The sequence below is a fragment of the Notamacropus eugenii genome, chromosome 3 (genome assembly GCF_028372415.1).
Source record: "Notamacropus eugenii isolate mMacEug1 chromosome 3, mMacEug1.pri_v2, whole genome shotgun sequence".
Taxonomy (NCBI): Eukaryota; Metazoa; Chordata; class Mammalia; order Diprotodontia; family Macropodidae; genus Notamacropus; species Notamacropus eugenii.
The window spans coordinates 314,810,282-314,837,604 of NC_092874.1; the positions used below are offsets into that span (position 1 = coordinate 314,810,282).

Genomic DNA, 27,323 nt, shown 5'->3' on the forward strand with positions numbered 1-27,323 from the left:
TCACTTCATATTAAGTCTCTCCAGGTTTGCCTAAAATCTTCCCCTTCATCATTTCTTAGAGCACAATAGTATTCCATCACAATCATGTACCACAACTTCTTTAGCCATTTCCCAATTGATGGGCATCCCTTCAGTGTCAGAATTTTCAATTTTAATTTCCACAAAAACAGCTGCTATAAATATTATTGTACATGTAGGTCTTTCCCCTCTTTCTTTGATCTCTGTGGGGATATAGACCTAGTAGCAATATTGCTAGATCAAAGAGTATGCAGTTTTATAGCTCTTTGGGTTATACTTTAGAGTTATTTTAATTTGTATTTCTCTAATAATTAGTAATTTAAGGCATTTTTTCATATGACTATTGATAGCTTTGATTTCTTCCACGAGCTGCCTATTCATGTTCTTTGACCATTTATCACTTGGGGAATTACTCTTATTTGTATAAATTTGGCCCAGTTCCCTATGTATTTCAGAAATGAGACTTTTGTCCAAGAAAATCTTTTCCTGCTTTCCTTTTAATTTTGGCTGCATTTGTATTATTTGTGCAAAACCTTTTAAATTTAATGTAATCAAAATTATTCATTTTAACTCCTGTGATCCTCTCTATCCCTTGTTTGGTCATGAACTCTTTCCCTGCTTATAGATCAGACAGGTAATATTTTCTATACTCCCCTTATTTATATTGACCTTTATGTCTAAATCAAGTACCCATTTTGAGCTTTTCTTAGTATACAGTATAAGATATTTGTCTATGCCTAGTTTCTGCCAGTCTACTTTCCCATTTTCCCAGCTGTTTTTGTCTTGCCCCAATATCTGGGATCTTTGGATATTTCAGACTCTTGATTACTATACTCATTTGTTTCTCTGTATATTGTGTTCTTAATCTATTCTGCTGATTGACCACTCTAATTCTTACCCAGTACCAAATTGTTCTAATGATTACTGCTTTATAATATAGCTTGAGATCTGGTATTTCCAGGCTTCTTTCCTTCACATCTTTTTAAATTAATTCCTTTAATATTCTTTGCCTTTTATTCCTCCAGATGAATTAGTTGGTATTTAAAAAAAAGTTTTAGTGAAGTTAGAGTTTTTTTAGTCTGATGAGAAAAAATAATGTCCTTTATGACTGAATACCAAATAGGAAGGATATAATAGTGAGAGAAGAGATTAAAAACATATAAGAAAGAAAGAAAGTATGAATGTTGGAGCAAGGTCCTTGAGGAGATAGAATTGAGTGCCTCTAACCAAAATGGGTCTAAAGGCCTAAACACTTTTCTATCTGAGACAGAATGGAAGGAAGAAAACAAGTGTTTATAAAGTTTCTGCTATACATGTATCAGCCACTTTACAAATAGCATCTTATTTCATCCTCACAACAATTCTGGGAAGTAGGTACTGTTATTATTCCCATTTTGTACATGAAGAAGCTGAGTCAAACAGTGGTTAAGTGACTTGCCCGGGATCAAATAGCTACCAAGTGTCTGAGCCTAGAATTGAACTCAGCTCTTCCTGACTCCAGACTCTAGCTTTCTCAGGATGTTTGATGGTCCTAAAAAGTTTTAAGGAGTGGAGGTGAGATGCTGCAGGAGCTGCTGTATGATGACTTTATCATCTATGGCAAAGTTTTCTAATAGTCCCCACCCATATCCGATGAAACAATGGCCAGAATTATGAGATTTTTTTTCAGCACAGCTGTTGAAAAATATATCTGCTTTTAAAAATTAGAACAAAATTCAGATCAAAGTGGATGAAGTAAGAATAATGTGACCAATTCAATTCATCTGTTAGAGAATGCAGTACAGTGATTATTTAATATAGTATGCACAAATGAAGGTAGCTTTTATTTGGCACATGCTGAATCTTGATCTGGTCAAGAGCCATCTGCTTCTGTTACTGTGGAGTTCATGACACAAGTGAACTGCATTCTCACTCTGTTTTCTGTATTTGAACATGAAGCATATAAACTTAAACTTTGTGTGTTTGTGTGTGTGTGTATTGTGTGTGTGTGTGAGTGTGTGTGTGTGTGTGTGTGTGTGTGTGTGTGTGTGAGAGAGAGAGAGAGAGAGAGAGAGAGAGAGAGAGAGAGAGTTAAAGCATCATAATATATGAGCTTCTGGACAAGATGGCTTTCTGAACAGGAGGCAGTATGCCCAGCTCTCACATAATCACCTCCAGCAACACCCTAAAATTCACACCAGACTGAATAATGATCAAGGATTTCACTGAGCAATTATAAGATACTTCTTCCTACGACAAAACTGCAGAGTCAGCTCGAAGACTGAGGGTAATTGAAGAAGGAGCACCAAGCCAATCCAGTGCCAGTGCAGGGCAGCATCTGAGCATGGCCAGAGATTGTCCTGGGACCTATGTAGCCTGTGCCCAGGGGTAGCATTGAGACATTGCCTTTATCAGAGTTCCTAAATCTTTCAAAGTTGGCTTTCTTGACAATGTTGTTAGGTCCTAGATATTTCTAAATATGCATGAATAAAGAACATATTTGCTATGGACATGTGCTTTTAACTCCTCTGGAATAAGAGCTGTTTATAGGCTAGTTTGGTGGCAGCACTTTGAAACAAATGTTCGAACCTGAAAATCTGATTTTGTTTCAATTAAAAGTGAATGAAGATTTCTAATTTATCACGTAAAGTAATACCAATTTCACTACTGTTTGTGCCATCTTATTTGTATGCATCTAATGTAGTTGTTACAAAGACAAAAGTATTGATTAGTGGTTGAAAAATAATTATGAAGAATAATATATCATTCAATGTCTGTAGAAACTTTGCCCCCCAAAACCAAGCCCAGGTGTCCTATTAATATTACTAGTATTATGTATATTTTTATGTTATAAATAAGATCATTAAAGTTTCATCAGTATATATGTTGGTATGTCATATCGCTTTATTTTATTAAGCTTTTGTTTAAGATTCATTCACGTGTTGCTTTAAACATTTTAATCAGTTCTAAACTTGGAAAAATAAAATGCAAACTAAAAAAGTTATTTACAAAGTTGATTTTATGAAAAGGGGGATATCATTGCATAAAGTGTGGGAAGTACTGTGCTATGGGCATGGTTGGGAGACTTGAAAAAATAAGAGGCTGGAAATAATCAGTGTGAACAACTTCAGACGTATTTTGATTCTGTTTTTGATAATTGCAGAAGCTTACTCTTATTTCCTGAATTTACTTACTGATGGAATGAGTGAGTAGTGCAGAAAGAGTTCCATGTCAATGGAGGTCACACAAGTGCTGTTTGTTTGTGCAGTCCTGAAAAAGACAAACAAAATCCACAATTCATTAACTGTGCAATTGTCTTATGCTTAGCTTACTGTTAGATTCCTGTTCATTTTAATGAGTTCTTTTGTCATTCTCAAATTCTTATCCTACGTGCTTACGACAAAACATGCTTGTCAAGCAGAGGGCACCCTGACTGAGTTCCTTTGCCCCTTGTTTAGATAACTTTGTGCTTTCGTAGCCTGAGAGTTTCAGGAAGGTCATTGCCCAAGACTCTTAGGTTCACCAGACTCTTCTTTTCCTTTTGTGTTTCCTTTTAAGATGGACTTCAGCAGTTAGAGCACTGGGCTAAAACCAGGAAGACTTGAGTTCAAATCCAGACCCAGGCACTAACTGTATGACCTTGGTCAAGTCACTTAACCTCTGTATGACTCAATTTCCTAAATTATAAAATGAGGAAAACAATAGTCCCTACCTCCCAGAGTTGTTGTGAGCATCAAATGAGATATTTGTAAAGCCCCTAACGGAATGTTTAGCATATAGGAGGAGCTATATAAATGCTAGCTATAATAAGCTATTTTATACACACTAGGAACTGCAGCTGACCCTCTGCCCTAAGCTCAAGTTCCACCAATTGCCTACTCTCATCTGTAGTGCTCATACCAGCTGCTATTTGCTCCTGCCCACAGGAATCAGAGAGAAGCCTAGATAGAGCAGAAGAGGAAGTGATTAAATTGTACCATTAACAGATATTTGTGTCTACTATTGCCATTTTAAAGACTCCCTAATTTGAGTTTGGGGATGTCACCATCCATTGTGTGACTCCTTTTAGTTATACATTTTTCTTATGAAACTGTGCCACCTGCTGACCCCTGGATACCCTGAATCTGGTTTTCTGGGCTCATCTGTTACTCACCTTGTCCAGGAATCCCCAGCTGTCCATGCCCTAACCCTGACACCATCATTCCCAGAATATACTATAATGTGAGAAATACAATCAACATCTTTAGTAACAGTAAATATTATACAGTACATTAAGATCTGAAAAGTATTTTATGGATCTTATTTGAATTTCATAACAATCCTAGAAGGTGGGACTCATACATATTGTTATCCCTACAGAATTATAGTTTTAGAGGTCATCTAGTCCAATCCTCTCAACTAAAAAAAGAGGAAACTGAAGTCACAGAGATTTGCCCAATTCAACAAACTATTTAAAGGTGTTTACTATGTGCAACAGACAATGTTGTACACTGGATTTGGAATCTAAACACATGGCAGAACCTAATTCTTCCAATTATTACCTGTGTGGATAAGTCACTTAACCTTTCTCTGCTTCCATTTCCTCATCTGTAAAATGGAAACAATATTAGCACCTATCCCCCCAGGATTGTTGTGAGAATAAAATATGATAGAATTTATAGAGTTCTTTGTGAACCTTAAAGAACCATATAAATGCTAACTATTCTTAAAGACCTGCACAAAATATTTTCAAAAATGACAAAGAAAGCACTGCCAAAGTCACCATACGAGATAAATGTAATATCAAACTACGGAAGGATAAATCCAAGAAAGAAAACTATTGCTCAATACCACTAGTCAATACCTAAATTTTTAAATAAAATTATAGTGAAAGGGTCATAGCTAAATATCCTAAATTATTTTTAATGACCAAACTGAATTAATACTATAGTGGAAAACATATAGTCTCTGGCATTAGAGGACTTGGGTTCAAATCCTCCCTCTGACACTGACTACCTGAATGACTTTAGGCAAGTTATTTTGTTTCTTTGCCTCAAATTTTTCATCTTTAAAACAATGGGGTTGGACAAGATAGCTTCTTAGACCTTATCAAAGTTCAAATCTATGATTCTATGATCCCATGAACCTATATTAAAAACAGCAGCATACCAAACTCCACATAATTGCAGGAATAGATGTAAGCATTTTAACATGATAAAAGTGTCTAAAATTAAAAGCTAGCTTTATTTGCAATAGGGAAATACTTTCCCCAAAAATATAGGAATATAACAAGGATGGTTCCTCTTCTTTCTATTATTTGACATAGTTCTAGATTTGCTAAAGATAGAAATAAGATGAGAAAATAAATGAGGGTATTACACTGGCAAAAAAGAGACACAATCATTCCTATCTGAAAATTCTCAGGTGAACAAGGGCTAGTGTAGATTGCAAAACATAAAATAGATAACTTGGATTATAAGAACCTGAAAAACTTATGCGTTAACCAAACCATCAGAGCAAGAATAAAAAGAAAAATTGTTGATTGAAGAAAAATATTCGTATCACATTTCTCAGATAAAGATATGATATAAAATATATACAATGAGAATTGATGCAAGTATGAAGACAAAGAGTCATTCTTATATTCATCTCATGTGCCCTCTTCTTTTTATTCCTTTCTTTCCTAGTATATTCCCTTCCCACTTCCCATTTCTTATTTGCTTAAGAGCAGTAAAACCATCTCCAGGCTCTCTGTCGGTCTTAACTCCCTCTTAGGCTCTTGACTACATTAGAGTTCTGAGGGAGCACTTTTTTCTTCTCTCCCTATTAGAATGTAAACACTTCATCATTATATAGCTCCTTTCAAATATCCTAATACCTTCTATGGGGCAGCTAGGTGGTGCAATGGATAGAGCATCAGTGCAGGAGTCAGGAGGACCTGAGTTCAAATCTCACCTCAGACACTTGACACTCACTAGCTGTGTGACCTTGAGCAAGTCGCTTAACCCCAACTGCCTCATCCTGGGTCATCTTCAGTCATCCTGATGAATGTCACTGGATTCAGATGGCTCTGGAGGAGAAGTGAGGCTGGTGACCTACACAGCCCTCCCTCACTCAAAACAAAGTCAAGTGTAAGTCATGTCATTATTTCTCTGATGGCATGGTCTTCTTCGACAACAAAGGATGAACACACACAAATACCTTTCTAGCTGGCAGGGTAGGTTAATTCACAAAACCCAAGACAATCAGCAAAGAAACTGGCTTCATTAAAGTAGTAGTATGTATGAAATAAATAATAAAAAATCATCAACATTCCTACATACCAATAAAAAAACCTCGAAAAACAGTAGAAAAGATAATTCAAAATAATTATAAAATGCATAAATACCTATAAATCAGTCTATCGAGACGTGCTCAAGGTTTATGTAGCTATAATTACAAAATATTTTTCAAAGAAATGAATAATGGCAAGTAATATGAAAGATATTTCTTCCTCAAAGTTAGGTTCTGCAATTGTTTGTCTCTCATTTCCAAAGAGGACCAAAGACATCACTGATAATGTCTTGATGTGTGCGTGAACTGGGTTTAAGTGAGGCAGAATTGTGCAAAGTTGTCAGCCTCACTGTTTCTTCTTGAGTATTGAAATCCGGTGGCAGGATAAAAGTCAAAACAGTTGGAGATAGATGAATTTGGTGTCTTAGATGCCTGACCAAGCTCTAAGCACTCTATACCACCTGCTTCAGCCATTTTCATGGCCACCCGAATGAATTGTTCTCATCCGCTCATTCCTCTGTGGAGAGTCTTCACATCCTTGGTGGAGACATCCCACTAATTCACCGACAGGTTTGAGGTTTGTTGGTTACCCTCAATCTGGTTTAATCTGTCTGCCCAGGTTGTGCCTGTTGCCCATGCTACAGCTCCTTGGAGCCACAGGTGAGAATGGGGTGAAGGTGGACACCAAAGGTGGAGGCTCTGTCAATATGATAAAAATGATGCTACATTCAAGTCAATTTATAGATTCAAAGCTGTACCAATCAAAGTACCGAGGGCTAGGCAAAAATAATAACAAAACACACTTGGAGGAACAGAAATTCTGTTATTTCAGAATAAATGATAAAAAGTAGAAATGAAGAATTTTAGGTCTATCTTGTAAAGCAGTAAGTATCAAAACTATTCAGTACTGGTTAAGAAGTAGAAAGGTGGCTCTAGGTGGTACAGTGGATAGAGCACCGGTCCTAGAGTCAAGAAGACCTGAGTTCAAATTTGACCTCAGGTACTTGACACTAGCTATGTGACCCTGGGCAAGTCATTTAACCCCAACTGCAAAGAAAGGAAGGAAGGAAGGAAGGAAGGAAGGAAGGAAGGAAGGAAGGAAGGAAGGAAGGAAGGAAGGAAGAGAAAAATGAAGGAACGGAAGAGGAAAGAAAGAAAAATAGATAGCTGACACAAAGTATTTAATAAGAATTAGACATGACTGAATTCAATAACTCATTGCTGATAAATCTGAGAACAGTTAAAGATTTTGACAAAACTTGAGGGAAAAACTGGAAAGCAATTTGCCAAAAATTAGGTTTAGATCAGTATCTTACACCAAATAGAATAATATAATAATCTGAAAAGGGATACTTGACACAAACAGTACTTTTCCAGGTACCCTGGTTATAGGGAAAATTCTCAAGCAAACAAGGGGTAGTACAAGATTACAAAATGTAAAATAGACGAATTTGATTATGTGAACCTGAAAAGCTTGTTCATGAACCAAATCAACAGAACAAAAGTAAGGAAAATTATTGATTGAGGAAAAATATTTGTATCAAGTTTTTCTGATAATATCAGATAAAATATATGCAATGAAAATTAATGCAGATATTTAAGATCAAGAGTGATTTTTATATTCTTCATCTCATGTGTCACTGTTATGTGAGATTGTAAATTCCATTTCCTTATTCCTTTATTTCCTACTGTATTTCTTTTTTCACCTCCCATTTCTTTCTTTGTTTAATAGCAGCAAAACTGCCTCCTGGCTCTCTGTTGATTTTATTCAACTTCCTCTATGACCTTTGATGACATGAGAGTTCTGAAGGAATAATTGTTTCTTCTTACCCAATTGAAATGTAAACACTTCATCATTTTTTAAAATGTCATATAATCAATAGTCTATATAAAATAACTATTTTTATATCATATGTACTTAAAAAGAAATTACACAGTATAGCATGGACCTGGATCTATTCTATCTGCTCTGCCAATTAGATGCTCATGTTAACTGTATGGTATTTTGAGTATCCCTTTATCTAAGCAATACAAAATAAATAGGTTACTGATTAATTTCATCCTTTATATAACAATGCTATTTAAATGTACATATGAACAAATGGTTCCATTTCAATGTTTTATATATTTATACTTTTCTAAAAGAACATAGTAAACTTGGATTGCAATTGAGTTTAAAATTATGATTATTTAATCGAACATTGAAAGACGTGATGTAAAATTATAAACCGTCTTTAAACTAAAATATACTTGTCTCTTGCATAGGTTTTATTCAAAATCAAAGCACAGATATTAAATTAGACCTAAGAACAGAAAATGTATTTCCTTATACCTGAAATTCATTCATGTTTAAGGAACAATGCAAATAATTTATGTAGAAATATTAATATATCATCAAAACATTATTTTTTTAATATTTTTTATTTTTTATTTATTTAACTTTTAACATTCATTTTCACAAAATTTTGGGTTCCAAGTTTTCTCCCCTTTTGTCCCCTCCCCTCACCCAAAACACTGAGTATTCTAATTGCCCCTGTCTGCCAATCTGCCCTCTCTTCTATCATCCCTCTCTGCCCTTGTCTCCATCCTATACCCCTTTACCTGTATTTCTTATTTCCTAGTGGCAAGAACAGTACTCGACAGTTGTTCCTAAAACTTTGAGTTACAACTTCTCTTCATCCTTCCCTCCCCACCCCTTCCCTTTGGAAGGCAAGCAATTCAATATAGGCCAAATCTGTGTAGTTTTGCAAATGACTTCCATAATAGTCATGTTGTGTAAGACTAACTACATTTCCCTCCATCCTATCCTGTCCCCCATTACTTCTGTTCTCTCTTTTGATCCTGTCCCTCCCCATGAGTGTTGACCTCAAATTGCTCCCTCCTCCCCATGCCCTCCCTTCCATCATCCCCCCCACCCTGCTTATCCCCTTATCCCCCACTTTCCTGTATTGTAAGATAGGTTTTCATACCAAAATGAGTGTGCATTTTATTCCTTCCTTTAGTAGAATGTGATGAGAGTAAACTTCATGTTTTTCTCTCACCTCCCTTCTTTATCCCTCCACTAATAAGTCTTTTGCTTGCCTCTTTTATGAGAGATAATTTGCCCCATTCCATTTCTCCCTTTCTCCTCCCAATATATTTCTCTCTTACTGCTTGATTTCATTTTTTTGAGATATGATCCCATCCTCTTCAGTTCACTCTGTGCACTCTATCTCTATGTGTGTGTGCATGTGTGTGTGCATGTGTGTGTGTGTAATCCCACCCAGTACCCAGATACTGAATAGTTTCAAGAGTTACAAATATTTTCTTTCCATGTAGGAATGTAAACAGTTCAACTTTAGTAAAGTCCCTTATGACTTCTCTTTGCTATTTACTTTTTCATGCTTCTCTTCATTCTTGTGTTTGAAAGTCAAATTTTCTTTTCAGCTCTGGTCTTTTCATCAAGAATGCTTTAAAGTCCTCTATTTCATTGAAAGACAAATTTTTCCCTTGAAGTATTATACTCAGTTTTGCTGGGTAGGTGATTCTTGGTTTTAGTCCTAGTTCCTTTGACTTCTGGAATATCCTATTCCATACCCTTCGATCCCTTAATATAGAAGCTGCTAGGTCTTGTGTTATCCTGATTGTATTTCCATAATACTTGAATTGTTTCTTTCTAGCTGCTTGCAATATTTTCTCCTTGACCTGAACTCTGGAATTTGGCCACAATGTTCCTAGGAGTTTCTCTTTTTGGATCTCTTTCAGGCGGTGATCTGTGGATTCCTTGAATACTTATTTTGCCCTCTGGTTCTAGAATCTCAGGGCAGTTTTCCTTGATAATTTCATGAAAGATGATGTCTAGGCTCCTTTTTTGATCATGGCTTTCTGGTAGTCCCATAATTTTAAAATTGTCTCTCTTGGATCTATTTTCCAGGTCAGTTGTTTTTCCAATGAGATGTTTCACATTATCTTCCATTTTTTCATTCTTTTGGTTTTGTTTTATGATTTCTTGGTTTCTCATAAAGTCATTAGCCTCCATCTGTTCCATTCTAGTTTTGAAAGAACTATTTTCTTCAGTGAGCTTTTGAATCTCCTTTTCCATTTGGCTAATTCTGCTTTTGAAAGCATTCTTCTCCTCATTGGCTTTTTGAACCTCTTTTGCCAGTTGAGTTAGCCTGTTTTTCAAGGTGTTATTTTCTTCAGCATTTTTTTGGGTCTCCTTTAGCAGGGTGTTTACTTGTTTTTCATGCTTTGCTTGCATGTCACTCAATTCTCTTCCCAGTTTTTCCTTCACCTCTCTAACTTGATTTTCAAAATCCTTTTTGAGCTCTTCCATGGCCTGAGCCCATTGGGTGGACTGGGATACAGAAGCCTTGACTTCTGCATTTTTCCCTGATGGTAAGCATTGTTCTTCCTCATCAGAAAGGAAGGGAGGAAATGCCTGTTCACCAAGAAAGTAACCTTCTATAGTCTTATTTTTTTTCCCTTTTCTGGGCATTTTCCCAGCCAGTGACTTGACTTCTGAGTGTCCTCTCCACCCCCACCTAGCCTCCAGATCCACCCAACCAGCACTTGAGGTCTGAGATTCAAATGCTGCTTTCCAGCCTCAGGGCTTTGGGCAGGGGCAGGGCTGCTGTTCAGCGTGAGATTAAGTTCAGGTGCTCAGGTGGGGGCAGGGCCGCTTCTCGGGCTCCATTCCCTCAGGGGGTTTATGCAGAGACCTTCAACAATGGATCCGGGGTCCTGCTTGCTTGGGGAGCCCTGGTCTGCTCCCACCTCCGCTGCTGCCTCCCGAGGGGGCCTGAGTTATGGGGGCACCCCACTCCCCTCTCGGCAAGCTGAGAAGACCCTCTCACCAACCTTTGGGGCCCGTGGGTGGAGGGACCCGCACGGCTGCTGGAGATTTGGTCCCTGAAGCCTGCTTCAGTGCTGTGCCACCGAGGCAGGATTGGGCTCTGCTCCGGGTCTGGGGCGCGAGGGACCTTTTGTGAGAGGTTTTCAGGCTCTCTGGAACAGAAATCTCATCCGCTCCGTTCTGTGGCTTCTGCTGCTCCAGAATTCGCCGGTGGTTCTTTTTTTTACAGGTATTTTATGGGCAGTGGGTTCGGAGCTAGCGTATGTGTGTCTTTCTACTCCGCCATCTTGGTTCCGCCCCCCTCATCAAAGCATTATTAAGAAAGAAAAATATTTTTACCTTAAAACTCAACACTTGCATGTAGCCTATTTCTGGGATAGATTAACAAAACTGAACCCCACTTTCTCAAATAATAAATGCTTTATTAAATTGTTGCTTTTTAGATGATGTTAAACCAGTGAAAACATTTGGTTTCTACTTTCAGAATTAATATGTCTGCAAAAAAATATTCTATGGTTTACCATTTGTTGCAATGACTTACAAAGATTAGGTCTATAGTTTGTATCCGCTTTTTCACAAGAAAGTCTTAAGGAAGATGATCTTTCTGTTGAATTTGAACTTTGTTTTTGCATTATAGTTTGTATTGTTGCAAAGAAAACCAAGTGATATTCTTATACAAACTTTTCCAGGAATTGAGAACATTTCTTCTGAGTATCCTCTTGTAAGTTAATCCTCTGTTGACTCTATCTATCCAAGAGAAGGCTTAAAAACTATCTAAAATGAAAAGGCAGAGGGATGGGTTAACCACCCTAAAAAAGCGTAGTTTACAGTAAATAAAGTGATAACAGCAGTGTTTGAATGTCGTCTGTGCTTTGGGATAGTCTGTGTTCAAGTATTGTAACTAGTCAAACCATTAGACTTTGACTTCTAATCCACTTTCTGATTTTGGAAGGATACATCTTACAGTGAGATGATAGAGTATTTCTGTTTTTCCTGTTCCTTCTGGACCATGAACTTCTGGTATGTCACCATGGATAGGAGAGTCTTCATCAGCAAGCAAGAAAGCTTCCAGTGTTTTTACATTTTTAGTTTTAACTTCTATCCTTTCATTTCAAAACTTCTCCTCAGCTCTTAACTTTTCATTGAGAATGCTTAGAAGTATAAATAATCATTCCCAATGGGTGACTTGTCAAAGGATATGAAGAAATGCTTTTCAAAAGAAGAATTAAATCTATCAGCAACCATATTAAAGAATGCTCCAAATCACTAATAATAAAATAAATGCAAATGAAAATAACTCTAAGGATTCACACCCAATATATTGGCAAAGATAACAAAAGATGGAAATATTTAATATTAGAGGGGTTGTGGGAAGATAGCCAAACAATTGCAATGTTAGTAGAGCTGTGAATTGGTCCAATAGTTCTAGAAAATCAATTTGGAATTTTGTTTACAAGTACCTAAAGAGTCCATAACCTTTTAACCAGAGATTTCACTGTGAGGCTTATATCCCAAAAAGGTCAAAGAAAGAAAGAAAAGTCTTATGTACACCAAATTATTTATTTGGCACTTCCTTTGTTAGCAAAGGAGTAGAAACCCATCAATTGGTGAATGGCTAAACAAATTGTGGTTCATGAATTTAATGGAATATGACAGCACTCTAAGAAAAAAATGAATAAAAATAGTACAGAGAAGCATAGGAGGACTTATATGAACTGATATGAAAGAAAGTAAGCAGAATCAGGAAAAACAAGTTCAAAATAGCTAAAACAATATAAATAAACCCCCCCCCACAAACAAAACTGAATGGTCTATAATTATCACGACCAAGCACTAAATGAGAAGAGATGAGAAAATACACTTCCTTTTCTTTTATGCAGAGGTTGGTAATAATGAATGTGGAACAGTTCAGAGATTGTTGATGTGTTGGTTACTTTTGCTGAACTGATTTTTCTCCCCTCTTTCTTTTTCCTTGTTTACAAAGTGTGGTAGGAATGTTGTAGAAGTTGTTTTATGTTCTGGTGATGATCACCTATCATTCTCCCAGCAAACTTTACTGTAGTGATACATTGTTACTGAATTCTGTTTAAGTCATTCTGTTAACGTGCACGTTTATTCTCCTAAGTTAGCATTGCTTTCTGGGTAAGAATAAACAACCTGAGCCATACCTAATTTAAATTTTTCATTTGGTATCTCTTTCTTTTTCTCTCTCTTTCTTTTATTTCTCCCATTTTGGGGAACCCCATAGACTTTGTAACTATAACTAAAATTATCAACTTTCTCTAGAAATCTAAGGTGGGGGTGATGAACCAATGAATGTGAGACTGGGTATCTCAATCACTGAAGGAGAGGTTAGGCTTCCCTTATCATTGAACTTCATTCAGGACCACATGCCTGGGTGCAGACAAGGGTGGAGCTGGTTGATAATCCTTCTAACCTCTCTGCGCTTAAAGAAACGGGAACAGCATTAGTTAGAACAGATAAATAGAAATGAGCAAGGTTCAGTTAAAAGCAAGATCAGATAGGTTTACATGGGAAAGACATTCCAGTTTGAGACAGAGACAGCTCTGTAAGAAAAGGAATGAAGAGGATGAAAGGGAAATATAGTGGTCTTCACACTTCAGTCAATCATAAGAGCTTATTATGTGCCAGGCATTGGGCCAAGTTCTGGAGAAAGGTAAAAAATAATGGTAAGAAAGGTAAAAAGAAAGGTAAAAAAATGTACACAGAAAATACATATATAGAGTAAAAGGAAAGCAATCTTAAAGAGGAGGGTTCTCAGAGCTGGAAAGGACCAAGAAAGAATTCCTGCAGAACATGATATTTAAGTTGTCTTAAAGGAATCCAGGGATTTTAAGAGGCAGAGGTCGGAAAAGGAGAGGATTTTAGGCATGGTTGACAGCCAAGTCAAATCAAAAGCATTTATTAAGTCCTAACTATGTGCCAGGCACTAAGTGCTGGGGCTACAAAAACAATATTCACCCTTGAGGAGCTTACATTCTAATGGGGAGACAACATGCAAACAACCATGTACATTGAAGATCTGTATAGACTAAATTAAAAGGCAATCTCAGAAGGAAGACACTAGCATTTATAGAGACTGGGAAAGATTTCTAGGAAAAGGTGAGTTTTTAGCTGATACTTCAGGGAAGCCAGGAGGTGGAGATGTGGAAAGAGGACATTCCAGGTATGGGGGCAGGGGAGACAGCCAGTGAAAATGTATGGATTTAGGAGATGGAGTGTCTTATGTTAGGACCAACAAGAAGGCAGTGTCACTGCATTGCTGAATATATGGAAGGGAATAAAGTATAAGAATACTGAAAACATAGGAAGAGGTTGGCTTCTTAAGGGCTTTAAAAAGAAACAGAAGATTAAATACTTGATCTTAGAGGTAGTAGGGAACCACTGGAGCTTTTTGAGTAAGAGGAATAGATGGCCAGATCTTTAGGAAGATCATTATGACAGTTAAGTAGAGGAAGAATTGTAGTTAAGAGACACTTGAAGCAGGATGAGCAACCAGAAGGCTATGGCAGAAATTTGGGCTTCAGGTGATGAGAGCCTTCATCAGGATGGGGGCAATGTCAGAAGCGAAAAGAAAGTGTATACAAGAAATGTTGCAAAGGTAGAATCAATTAGAGTTGGTAAAAGTTTAGATATAGGAGTTGAAGATACGTCTTTGGGTGTGAGCTTAGGTGACTGGGAAGATAGTGATGCTCTTGATAGTAATAAAGAGTTTAGGAAATGGGAAATTTTTGGGGAGGAAAGATAATGAGTTCTGTTTTAGATGTATTGAATTTGACACATTTAGAGTTAGGGTTAGAGTTGGAGGTATTTAGGATTAGGGTTAGAGTCGGAGTTGGACACATACAGAGCCTCTAATTCAAGTTGTCCAAAAGGCAGCTGGAGATATGATACCAGAGGTGAGCAGAGATGTTAGGGCTAGATAAGCAGATCTGAGAATAATCTGTATAGAGATGAAGATGGAATCTGTGGGAATTGATAAGATCACCAAGTGTGAGCTAGTAGAGAAGGAAAAGTAGCCAGTAAAAGTCATGAAGTGTTTTTGAGGAACAAAAATAGATCAGTGTAGTGGTATGTACTCTGTAGACAGGGAATAAAGTGAAGAAAATTGGAAAGGTAGTAAAGGGACAAAGTTTTTTAAATAGAGGAATAGTCTGCTTCATTCGATCTACATTCAGACTCCATATTTCCTTTTCTAGATGTGGATAGTATTTTCCATCATAAGTCTTTTGGAATTGCCTTAGATTATCGCATTGTTGAGAAGAGTGAAGTCTCTCAAAGTTGGTCATTGCCCAATGGTCCTGTAAATGTGTACAGTGTTCTCCTGATTCTGCTACTTCACTCAGCATCAGTTCGTTTAAGCCTTTCCACATTGGAAAGGGACAAAGTTGTGAGCACTTTAGAATTCCAGAGGACCTTATAATTGATGTTTGAAGTAAGAGAGCCACTGGAATTTAATGAGTCATGTGGTCAAACCTAAACTTTAGGAAAATTTTGTCAAATATATGAAGGACAGATTGGGGTAGCGGGAGACTTGTGTCAGACTTCAACTAGAGAGCCATTGTAACAGTCCAGATGACAGTAGAGTACAGTTATTTAAAAAGGAAACAGAATCCTTCATTTTCTAAATAGAACCATAGTACTTTAGAATTAGAAGTGAACTAAGAGATTATTTGATCTATAAAGTCTAGCTTTTTGTTTTATTACCCTTAAGTATGGCTGGGAGAGTACAGGAAAAAGCTTGGAGGTGAAGTTTCTGTTCTGAGTTTCATTTCAGATCCAACACTGGTAAGGCATCTGCCAATTTATGAGAAGGGAGAAGTTTGCTTTAGGGAAGAGAGGAAAACCTGGATGCTTTTATAAATTAAGATTTATGGTTAGGGAAGAGGAAAGAGGTGTGTTGGTGTTGTGTGCCTCTAGCAATGCCCCAGAGCTGTTTGGTTTTTAAAATTCCCTTTCAAATCTGCTTTCCCTTTGTGAAATGTATGAAGTTTTTCCTGGCAAAGCTTGCACTTCCCTCAATGCTGGCCTGTAGCTAGAGAGGCAGATGTGAATCTATTCCAGTGTATGGAATAAAAGGGACAGGGCTAATAAAAGTTACTAATGACTAGCAATAACTTTGCCTTTATGTCAAATCTATTTATTCTCTTTGCAGAACTGGAATGATAAATTCAAGGAATTAAAATGTCTAAATGGCAGCAGAGATCATAATCTTGTTAGTTGGGAGTGAGGTGGTGGAGAGGGAAATCTACAGTTTCACCAGGATGAGGAACTCTCAGAATGGAAACTCCTTGCATCACTGAGAGCACTGGCAATTTCACTGTAACGTGTTCTTATAGAGTTGCCTGGGGACATTGAGAGATTAAGTGATTTACCTCGGTTTGCATAGCTGTTCTGGGTCAGGGGCAATGTTTGATCCTGGATATTCCTGATTCTGAGGTTTTACAACCTCCTTGTCCTTATCCTATTTCATGCTTATATAGTGCAGTACAGTTTTGGAGAATTCTTTATCCACTAGATCATGTTGCATCTCAGAAAATTTACAATAAAAATAGTAGGAATATACTTAGATAATGGTTTATAGTTATAAAGTGTTTTCCTTACCGCAATCCTTTAAGGGAAATAATATCATCACGACTTCAGAATCTCACTTAGAAGGATTTGAGAGTCCATTTGGTTCCATTTATTCCCAATTTTCTTCCCTAACGTTACTGATGAATTGTTAGCCAGGTTCTGTTTGAAGACCTTCAGTGAAAGGGAATGCAGAATCCCCAAAGTAGCCTACTCCACTTTAGAATTCGTTTTTAGGAATTTTTGCGTCACGGCAAACTGTAGTTGCTGGACTGAACCGAATCCAGGAACCAAGCCTCAGCCTTAGTTACCTTCAGCACCTGACCCAAGACAGGAGATTTAAGTTCCAGACCTCTTGCCGTCAGGATTTCAACTTTGATAAGAGTTGCCGAACTCAGGCCAAATCTCTCTTCTCTCTACCTCACCCCTCAAGTTGAAAGAGAACTGATGGCTTGACATGGCGCTCATAGGGTTTTTGGAGGTCATGTATCAAGTCACTATATTCTCAACCTATAGCTAGGAAACACTCATCTCCTCTTTTTCTAATCTTGGCATTCTAGAATCCCTGGCATTTTAAGCAAAAAGCAACTTCCCTTCTCGGCTGCCTCTTCTTGTTTTCTTATCTCCATCCATCCAACTCAGCCCCTAAATCCCTCTCTGCCTGACTTTCATTGTGCTTTCTGGAAGTCCTATTCTACTGTTAATAAACTTTGCTTTATTTTAGACTTCTTTTCTTTTGGATTTCTCCTACTTTCTGGTACTCATGAGACTAAGCTCCTCCTCAAATTTCCCGTTATCCCCTCTAGTACTGAATGTACCTTCTCTCCTATCTTACCCCAACATTAGGGTAGGAGTGGGCATATTCCTTGTTTCCCATTACTCCTTCCAGAGTTTCCTTCTGCTGCAATCACTCAGCAACCTCTCATCCCTCAAAGTTCATTTCTTCTAGATATACCATCCCTTCCAGAACCTGCTGGCAGAGATCTGCTGGCCTCTAGGATATTCTTCCTACTTTCTTAATGAGTTCAACACCTAGGTCACAGCCTTCTCCATCCTTGTGACTCCTCCCCATTTTATACTTTGGAAGCTCAGAAATGGGAATGTTGAAGCACTGATATCCCTTCAAACATCCTCCCCTTTCAGTTTATCAGCTTATTGAATTGCCATGACCTGCAGCTTCACTCACCAGTCACACATGGGCAAATTGCACTTGGACACTTAAAACCCTTTGAGACTTTGCTCCAATCTATCTTTCTAGGCTTATTAAACCTTCTTCTTCTTCACTCGTCCTAGATTCTATGCAAAGTAGTCTATTTGCTGCTTCCTGTACATGGCATTCCAAATCCCAACACTCTATTTCCCTTCTTTGTGGTTTTGACACAGATTGTCCCCCATGACTGAAATCTAACCCTTCTTTAACTCTGCCTTGTAGCAATTTGTCTAGTTCCCTTCAAGGCTTAGTTAATGCATCTTCTCTTTCATGAGACCTGTCTTGATCCACCTTAGTTCCTAGTGAATTTATACACACACGTATTCGACATATTTACATAATAGTATATACTATTTTGTATTTTTTATGTATATGTTTTGTTTTTATTTATCTGTATTCATGTTATTTTTCCCTCATAAAATGTTAGCTCCTTTATGTCAAGGACTTGACTTTTTTAAAACTCTCCAGTGCACAGAACAGAGCCTGCTACGTGCTTCAGTAGGAGCCTAATAAATGCTTGCTAAGTAAATGAATGAGCCAAACTCTGCCTTTCTTTAGTTTCTCCCCATTCTTCTTATTTCTGTCCCCTAGAGCCAAATAGAATTAATCTAATATGTAGGGAGCTTACACATGTCTGCCTTTTATGTACTTGAGGATAATTGTCACGTTCCTACAAGTCTTAACTTCTGTAGGCTAAACACGACTGAGTTTTATATTGCAGGGTCTCTGAAAGAGTCCTCTGGCTTCCGGTTGCATATGCTAAGGTCCTCCTAAGATGAAAGAGAGATGAGAAGTAGTTGATCATTTGCTCAAGACCTTCTCTGAAACAACTGAGAAGTCAGTCACCAAGGATTTATCAAGTTAATACTATATGCCAGGCCCTGTACTAAGCACGGAGATATGGAAAAAAGGCGAAACCACAGTTCTTAGCCTCAAGGAGTTTATATTCCAATAGAAAAGAGAAAGTGGCAATAACTACATGCGTATAAGATATAGACAGTATAAGCAGGACATAAACCCAGAGGGACAATAGTAGTAATAGGGAGGGCTAGGAAAGGCCTCTTGAAGACGGAGGGAATTAATCTGAAGAAGCCAGAGAAACCAGGAAGCTCAGATGAAGGGATGAGCGCTTCAGGCTCATAGGGGAAAGTCAGTGAAAAGGCAAATTCAGGATATGGAGTACTGTTTTTGTGGAACAATAGTAGGTTATTGTCATTGGATCATCGAGTATATGGAGGGGAGTTAAACACTGGAAAGGGCCAGATTTTGAGGGGCTTTAAAGGCTGAACAGGATTTTATAGTGGATTAGAGGTAATAGGGAACCACTGGAGTTGTGTGTGACTTTATGGGTGTGTGTGTAGCGGACAGCGGAGTGACATGGTCAGACCTTCAGATCAGGTAGATCATTTTCACAGCTAAGTGGAAGATCAACCAGAGATTAAAGAGACTTGAGACAAGGAGATGAATCAACAAGTGACTGAAAGAATCCAAGAATGACATGATGAGGGCGTTTGGTAGGGTGGTGGTTGTGTGAGGGTAGAGGCATTGTGAAGACCAATAGGACTTGAAAACATATTGAATGTTGGGGGGGTAATAGAGAGTAATTGAGGATGATGCCTAGATTGTGAATCTCAGTGCCTAGGAAGATGGTGGGGTCCTTGACAATAATAAGAAGTTGGGAAGAGGGGAGATTTTAGGGAGAAAGATAATGAGTTCTTTTTGAATGTGATAAAATTAAGATGACTATAAGACATCTAGTTTAACTTATCCAAGTGAGCAATTAGTGATGCCAGATTGGAAGTCAGGAAAGTATTTAGGACTATGAATAGATCTGAGACTCATCTGTATAAAAGTGATCATTGAATTCATGGGAACTGCTAAGATTACCAAAATGAAATGGTATAGAGGGAGAACAGAATACCTAGAACAGATTTTGAGGGGACACCAACAGTTAGAAGATGTGATCTGGAAGAACCAGCAAAGAAAAGACTGAGAAGTAGTAGTCTGACAAGTTGTTTGCGTGAGGACTTTGGAAGCGATTTGCTAAGTGGCACCTATCATGAGATGAAGTCCCCTACAAATAAGGCCTGAGTGAGTTGCTACCTGGAAAATCAACCTTCAGTTCTTGGGAATAACTAATAAACAGTTAGCCATAGGAATGACAGACCTTGAAACTCCAGGAAGTCTAGAGGGTAAGGGCAATTTTGCAATGATCTGTGGAGATTAAGCTATATTTGTGTGTCTGTCAATACCAAGTTACAGCTACAGAAGAATACAATGCAAATCAGTTTCCCTACTAGAGAAGGCTAAAGGATTTGAGGAATAACTTTCTATTTTCTAGATAATCAGGGAAAATGAAGTGTTCCTTGAAAAAAATCAATGCAGTAATTTAAAAAATCAGAAAGGGAAAAAAAGGAATCTAAAGAAGAGAGGAATCTGTAAGTGTGACTGAAGTTTGAAGGATAGAAGAATGTGAATTCCCTTCTGTTGAAGGGAAAGATCACTACGTGTTTGGAACACCGTAACTGGTATAGTGATCTTCCCATGGAGGTTAAATGTGGCACTCCCAGAACACTCTCAGGAGGAACTAGCTTTTTCCGCTCTAAGGAATGATGATGTGGATCCAGGGTTGTCACCAAGACAGCGGTTGTGCAATAGTGTTTAATATAATAAAGGTGAGGAGTGGTGCTTAGTAACTCACTTAGGACTGCTGTGGTCTGTCAAACAGAAATGAACTAAAAAGAGGTGTTTTCTTCCTGGTGCGTGTATCCAGGACACAATAGGCAATTTCCCAAGGTTTGTTAAGTCAGATGACCACTACCATATTCCAGTGAATCTTGGGATTAATGATGTGACCAGAAGGAACGTAGAAATCATTCCTAAAGATTGTGAAGAAACGGAAGACCTTTATGGAATGGAAGGTGCTACTGATTGAAGGCGGGGGATTCAGAAGAGAAAGGAAATTTGGGAGAAGATTTAGCTTTCGAGGCCACCTTTTGCAATATATGCATCATTAGTTTTTTTCTTGCCTAGGCTAGGCTAGGCTAGGAATGGAGGGCCAATAATACACACACACACACACACACACACACACACACACACACACATACTTATTTGCAGTCTTATGAATCTGATAAAAGGACTATAAATTGATAATATTGTCGGAGATAGATAACTGTTAAGTTGAATACCAGGGAGAGTAATAAAACGAATATCAGCAGACAGAACTACCCATTCGAAGTGAGGCAACATCTAAGAAGGAATGCCAGTATAATATTAAAACTCAAGGCACAAAGCTGAATGAGAAGGAAGATGAATTAAAGATCTTACCTGAAGTAAATACATTTAACAAAATGCACATTAACAGATAAATGAATCTTTAAATGCTTAATAAGTGCCCTCCATGTGCAAGGTACTGTACTAGGCACTAAGATGCTCACATATTATAGTCATTGTGTGTATTGTTGTTGAGCTCTGTTTCCTTCATTCTGCATCATTTTATTCATTTTAAATTCTTCATATTTAGAACTCAAAATCTCATGGAAGTGAATGTTGAAAACTAAAAATAAATACATAAATTTATAAAAAAAAAACCAAAAACCAAACCAAGAGGAAAATTAAGGTAGCGTGACAGCAAACAGCAAGCATTTTTTTTTCAGCAACTGCTTTCTGTAAGTGTTCAGGCAATACATTGATAAAATTGAAATAGTCCCTGTCCTCAAAAAGTTTGCCTTCTATAGGGGAAATACTATGTTTATATAGAAAACTAATTATATGAAAAATGGAAAGAAAGAAAAACTACTCAGTTTTTATCTTGCTTATGCTATTCTCTACCAAAGATAGGACAAAAATAGCTAACAGAGTTAAAATGAAAGATTTTTGAAGATATGGGGAGATATTCACTTAGATGCCCTCAATAAGTAACAAGGCTCATGTGAACTACTTTAGAGAATACTGAAAGAATGGTCAGATGTGAAGGCTGAACTACTGTTAGCGTTATTTGAAAAACTGTGGTAAATGGGAGAGGTCTCCCAAGACTAAAGACAGACAAATGTTCTGATTTAAAAAAAATGAAGGTGGAATCTTCAAACTATGGACTATTGATTGATTGAAAAGTTCTACAATATATTAAAGGGATAGTTTCTGATGATTTAAAAAGGGAAACAATATATAATGGAGTCAGGATCCAAAGGGTAGAATAGTGAGTCAAACCTCACAACATGACATTGAATAGAGATACATACTTGAGATCTACAAATTATCTGCACAAGTGCCAGACAGGAGTGGTGTGGATAGAAAACAATCTGCGTGAAAGTTGACAGGGTTTTATTGGACTTCAGGATAAACTGTGTGACCTAATAGCTCAAGAAACTACAAATTATTTTAGGCTGAATTAATAGAGGCAGAAGGTAATAGTTCTATGGTACCATATTAAATGCAGACACTTAATCAGCTTTAGCTCTACTGTATCTCAGAACTTCAGAGCTCTTGTGATTCACCAGCCTCAGTCTCCCTAGTTGTGAAGATTATAGGCAAGAATCACCAAGAGTGGTCCCCAGTTTTTGCTCTTAATATGGCCTTAGTCCTACAACATCTTCTTGGTCTTCCAGCCTATTATCCTCCTGCATTGGGACGGTGGGAACTCATTCTAGTAGGGGAGTCAAGATACTAAAATACCCTTCACCCAAAACAAATTATACTTCTAATGGAGAGGAGTGGTCTGTTCTCTTCCCTTCTTTCACAGTTTTGACCCCCTTATAATCAACTCATTCAATTATATACTGTCCTCTACCTTGTAATCCTTTAATCTTTTTTTTTTTTTTTTGATATTTTCACTCGTATCACTCATATCTTGCTAAGCCTCAACCCTGAGTCACCGTCTCTCTCCCAGCCATTTTCCTGCTCCTCTCCAATGCAGCTGATTTCAATGCCAACTGTGCATAATGATTCATGTTATCTGCCTTCCACTGGACCCACACCATTGTGACTATCCTTTTATTCTTTTTTCGAGGGACTCTTTACTATAAAATACAAGTTTCTCAGCTTGGTATTTAAAGCCTTCTAAAAATCAAACTAAAAATGATTTCCCTTATTATGAATAATTTGGATATTTACTGACTTGATGATGTATGCAATTACTGTTCCAGTTGCATGAGAGCCTGGTGTTCATGCACTAACCAGAGGAATTGCTAGTTTCACATGGTTTGACTTATGTCAGATATTAGGGGCATTTTTTAGATTGCCATTGCCCTGAGGGCAAGGGAACTTGAATAGACTATATACATGTTCTCTTATCCCATCCTGCTTGATACCTGCCACACTAAAGAGGCTGAGGCAACTTGGGGAAAACTTTTAGGATCTAGAAGGGAGTAGCAGGTGAGCTGAGCACAGAGGCTGATGTATCAGACAGGGGTTACCTAGAATGCTAATTTCTGGTTACTATTGATGCCAAGCCATGATGTAGATTGTTCTGGGGTCATGAGTCATACCAAAGTTGCAGAGAATATAGTTTTTTTTTCCTAAATAAAGGATCTTTTCTTCTTGAAACAATATTAGAGTGTCAGTACATAAACAGTATATGGTGCCTCTCTAGTTAATGAATAGCCAACCACAGAAACAAAGGTCAGGCTCATACCCATTTAATCTCCTGAGTTTGCTCTCAGGCCTGACACAGTTTCTTGCATCATATCAGAAAGAATATAGTATCTTCTTGGTCTAGGGTTTCCCATATTTCTAATACCTTAATGGACAACCTCTTTTTAAACAGCTTCCTGCTCAACACAAATTTAAGCGTATCTCAAGATACTATTTTGGATCCACATAGAATCTCAGAGATAGCAGGACACATTCAAGGCCATTTGATTAAAACCCCTACAAGAAGCATGGATCCATTTACAACAACCCTTAGAGATGGTCATTAAGCTCTGCAGGGATACTTCTAGTATCTGGGAATTCATTCATTTTGGATATTGAGAATTGTGAGAAACTCAACTCACATACAACTGTATAATCTACTGTATGGCAACTTTGAATACTAGAGCTGGATAGAAGGCATCTTCTTCTTAGTTTCCTACTCTTCTACCAAACAGAATAAGTTTAATTCCTCTTCCAATTGATTTCCCTTTAAATACTGGAAGATATTAAACTGTATTACTATTACAGTTTTTTCTTTTTTCTTTTTGTCTTTTTTCTTCTTGATAAACGTCACTAACAAAGATGAAATGTTTTTGAGTCTTGGTAGTCTCATCATTCTTCCACCTTAAAACAAACAAAAGAACAGGTACAAAAAACAATATTGTTTTTTGTCTCTTCCCCTGTTCTCCTCCCCCTAGTTCCACTTCATAGCTCTTTGAAAGGTTGTTCTGGGTTTAGTCTTTTCCAGGGGGCTGCTAATTCTTTCACATGTTCTTTTGATCATCTTACTGTATCCTGTCTTTCCTAATTCATTTCAACAAATATTTGTTAAGCCATTTATTTTGATGTCGAGGTGACATGTAAAGATGAAAAAAAAAATGGCAGTAGTCCCAGCTCTCAAAGAACTCACATTAAAAAAAGACAATTTCAATTCATGATTAAATCTGAAGGAGTTTTTGCTCATGATTATTTTTTCTATTCAATACATTTCATCTGTTCTGTTAGAAGGATATGGTGGATGTATGTATACTTTCTGATATGGTTTGTAAAAAAAACCAATCACTGAAGACAAAATGGCCAAGCACCTTGCTTTTCTTCTCATTTTGAATATGCTTCCTTCTCTCCTTGTTCTACCCAAATCCTACTCCCTTTTCGAGGAAATTTCTTACTCTCACCTCCTCTACAAAGTCTCTCTTTACTGTTCAAGCCCTCATGGACCTCTTCTTTGGAATTAATTAAGCACTCTCCCCCATAATGTTGTTTTTTATTGTTTAAGATAATTTGGCACATCTTGTTTTCTCATCTGGGTTATGAATTCACTAAGGACAGATAATGTGTCTTATACAGCTATCTGGCACAGCACCTAATGCCATATGGAGCAGATATCAGGCGCTTGATGAATATTTGTTGTTTGACCCTGTAACTTAAATGGCCTTAATTTCTTCTTCCTCAAAATCAGGTCATTCATATGATCTTAGATTTAGATATGGAAGTGAACTTGGAGGTTATTGAATCCAACCCCCTGATTTTACGGAAGAAAGGTAAAGCTGCTCAAAGTCACACAAGCAATAATAAATAGACCTGGGATTTTAGTTCATCTTCTTTAATTTCATTTCAGGAATGCTAAAACTCAGAATAAGCTGATACCATTGATGTACAGCACATACTCTAAGGCAGCTAACTAATGCAAATCTCCCTTTTGCTGACTAGTTGGGTCCCCAGAGTGATCTCTCATTTGGTTTCTAGGATTAACCCTATGGGATGGAGGGCTATTTTTCTACTGCAATAGCTTATAAGTCCCTATGGGCAGCTAGGTGGTACAGTGGATAGAGCACTGGCCTGGAGTCAGGAGGCTCTGGGTTTAAATCTGATCTCAAACACTTGCTAGCTGTGATCCTTGGCAGATCACTTAACCCTATTTACCTTAGTTTCCTCATTTGTAAAGTAAGTTGGAGAAGGAAATGACAAACCACTTCAGTGTCTTTGCCACTTAATGAAAGACCCTTGAAAAGACAATGGTCAGAGAGCAGACTCATGATAGAATTTCAAGCACCATGACCACTTACAGCTTTCCACAACTTGACTCCTTCCTGCCTTCCCAATCTTCTTAGACTTTATTTGGATCAAATACTCTGCGATATATCCAGCCACACTGGTCTAATTACTATTTCTCGCCCATGACATTTCATTTCTCCTGTCCCTGGACTCTTCCCCTGAATCACTGCCATGCCTGGAGTGTTCTCCTACCTCACCTTCACCTCTCAGAATCTCTGTCTTCTTTGAAGATTCAGCTCAAATGTCACCTCTGGGAAATCTTACTCTCTAAGGTTGCTGGCATTGGAATTAAAGAACTTGATTGTTTTTGTTTTATTTATTATATTTTTAATTTATGACATAAAACAAACATTTCCATAACATAGTAGAATGATAAAAAAAGATGATTGCACATGAAACTGCAAAGCTAATATGCATAACTTGATATTCCCTTTAAATAGACAATAAAATTATCATATAAATTTCTTTTCTTTTTCTTCCTTCCCCTCTCCCCTGCCCAAGTGATGGTTACCAGTAGACACAAATATGTATGTATGTATGTAAAATCATTCTAGACATATTTCTGTTTATCAGATAGTGTCTTCCTTTATTATACCCTTTGTAGTTAATTTGGGTAATTATAATAGCCAAAATGACTTAGTCTCTCAAAGTTATTCTTTAAAAAGTGGTGCTGTTACTGCACACTTGACATGAACTCTTACTCTGATACTTGCCATCTAAGAGAATTTGAACAAATTACACCTAGTCCTCAGTTTCTTCATCTGTAAAATGAGGGGGTTGGACTCATAAATGCAGTCAGTAACTCTCCCCAGTGCAGCCTGGATCAGATGAAAATATAATCAGGAATATTTGACAATTCTCATTCAGCTCTCTGTGCATGATGTTATAATCCTATGACTCCTCCACTTTATGGGATCTAAAAGGAGAAACTTGGAAAGAGGCACTTGTGGCTAGGAGAAAATCTGGAGGTCTTGTATTCAGCGTAAGTCTAAAGGTCAGGGTTTTGAGAGCAACCTTCTAAGAAGACTTTAAAAAGCAAAATTCATTATATGGATGAATGTCGAAGGAGGCTGGTTGCTACAGCAAGAGGCACCCAGGACTGGGAGTCTGGAGATGTGGGTTCTCAGTCTAAATCTGCCACTAATTAGCAGAGGAACCTCAGAGAAGTTTTGCGGTCTTTGACCCCAAAGCCTTTGCCAGTTCTAATATTCAAAGGCTGCCTCTTTGGAGCTGAATTCAGGAATGGAAGGTGATGAGGAGGAAGTGTTAGGAATTAAAAATTAATTTATCACTTTTTTATCAGATATCATGAGCAAACACATACACACACACATGCCTAAAGACTTTATTTGGTTTTAACATTATCTTCTCTAAACATAGTGTTGGTTTAAGGTTTGGTTGCATTTAGTATTTTAATAAAAAATCAAATATAAATAAGGTCCACATATTATTTATTTATACCACATCATTCTGGGGGAAATGGGTAAAGAGTCACATCTTGAAACTTAGGAAGCACCTGTGCCTTAATTTTAAATCAAGTGACTATGGTCCAACCTGGTGATATCTTCTTTAACAGCAGGAAAAGTAAATAAAGGGCAAAAATCAATTCCTAACATGCTGAAACTGCAAATCAAATGATGAGGTAATCACCTTGTGACTTCTTTCTTTCTTTCACTTTTTCCCTTCCATCCCCTCTACAACCTTCCTAAACTAGCCCAAGCAATAAGAATGAATTCCTTCTCAAAGTAA

At 37.5% G+C, this 27,323-nt stretch overlaps 1 protein-coding gene and 1 pseudogene across 1 annotated transcript in view; both read right to left on the minus strand.

The window, feature by feature from the left end:
* LOC140496668 (stimulated by retinoic acid gene 6 protein-like) overlaps positions 1-27,323 on the minus strand; it is a 127,467-nt gene that overhangs the window by 91,265 nt on the left and 8,879 nt on the right. The window contains exon 2 of the mRNA XM_072596733.1: positions 3,192-3,267. Within this exon, the coding sequence (XP_072452834.1) occupies positions 3,192-3,267 (76 nt within the window). The remainder of the gene's footprint in view (positions 1-3,191; positions 3,268-27,323) is intronic.
* LOC140531119 (DNA repair protein XRCC2 pseudogene) lies at positions 9,236-16,459 on the minus strand (annotated as a pseudogene).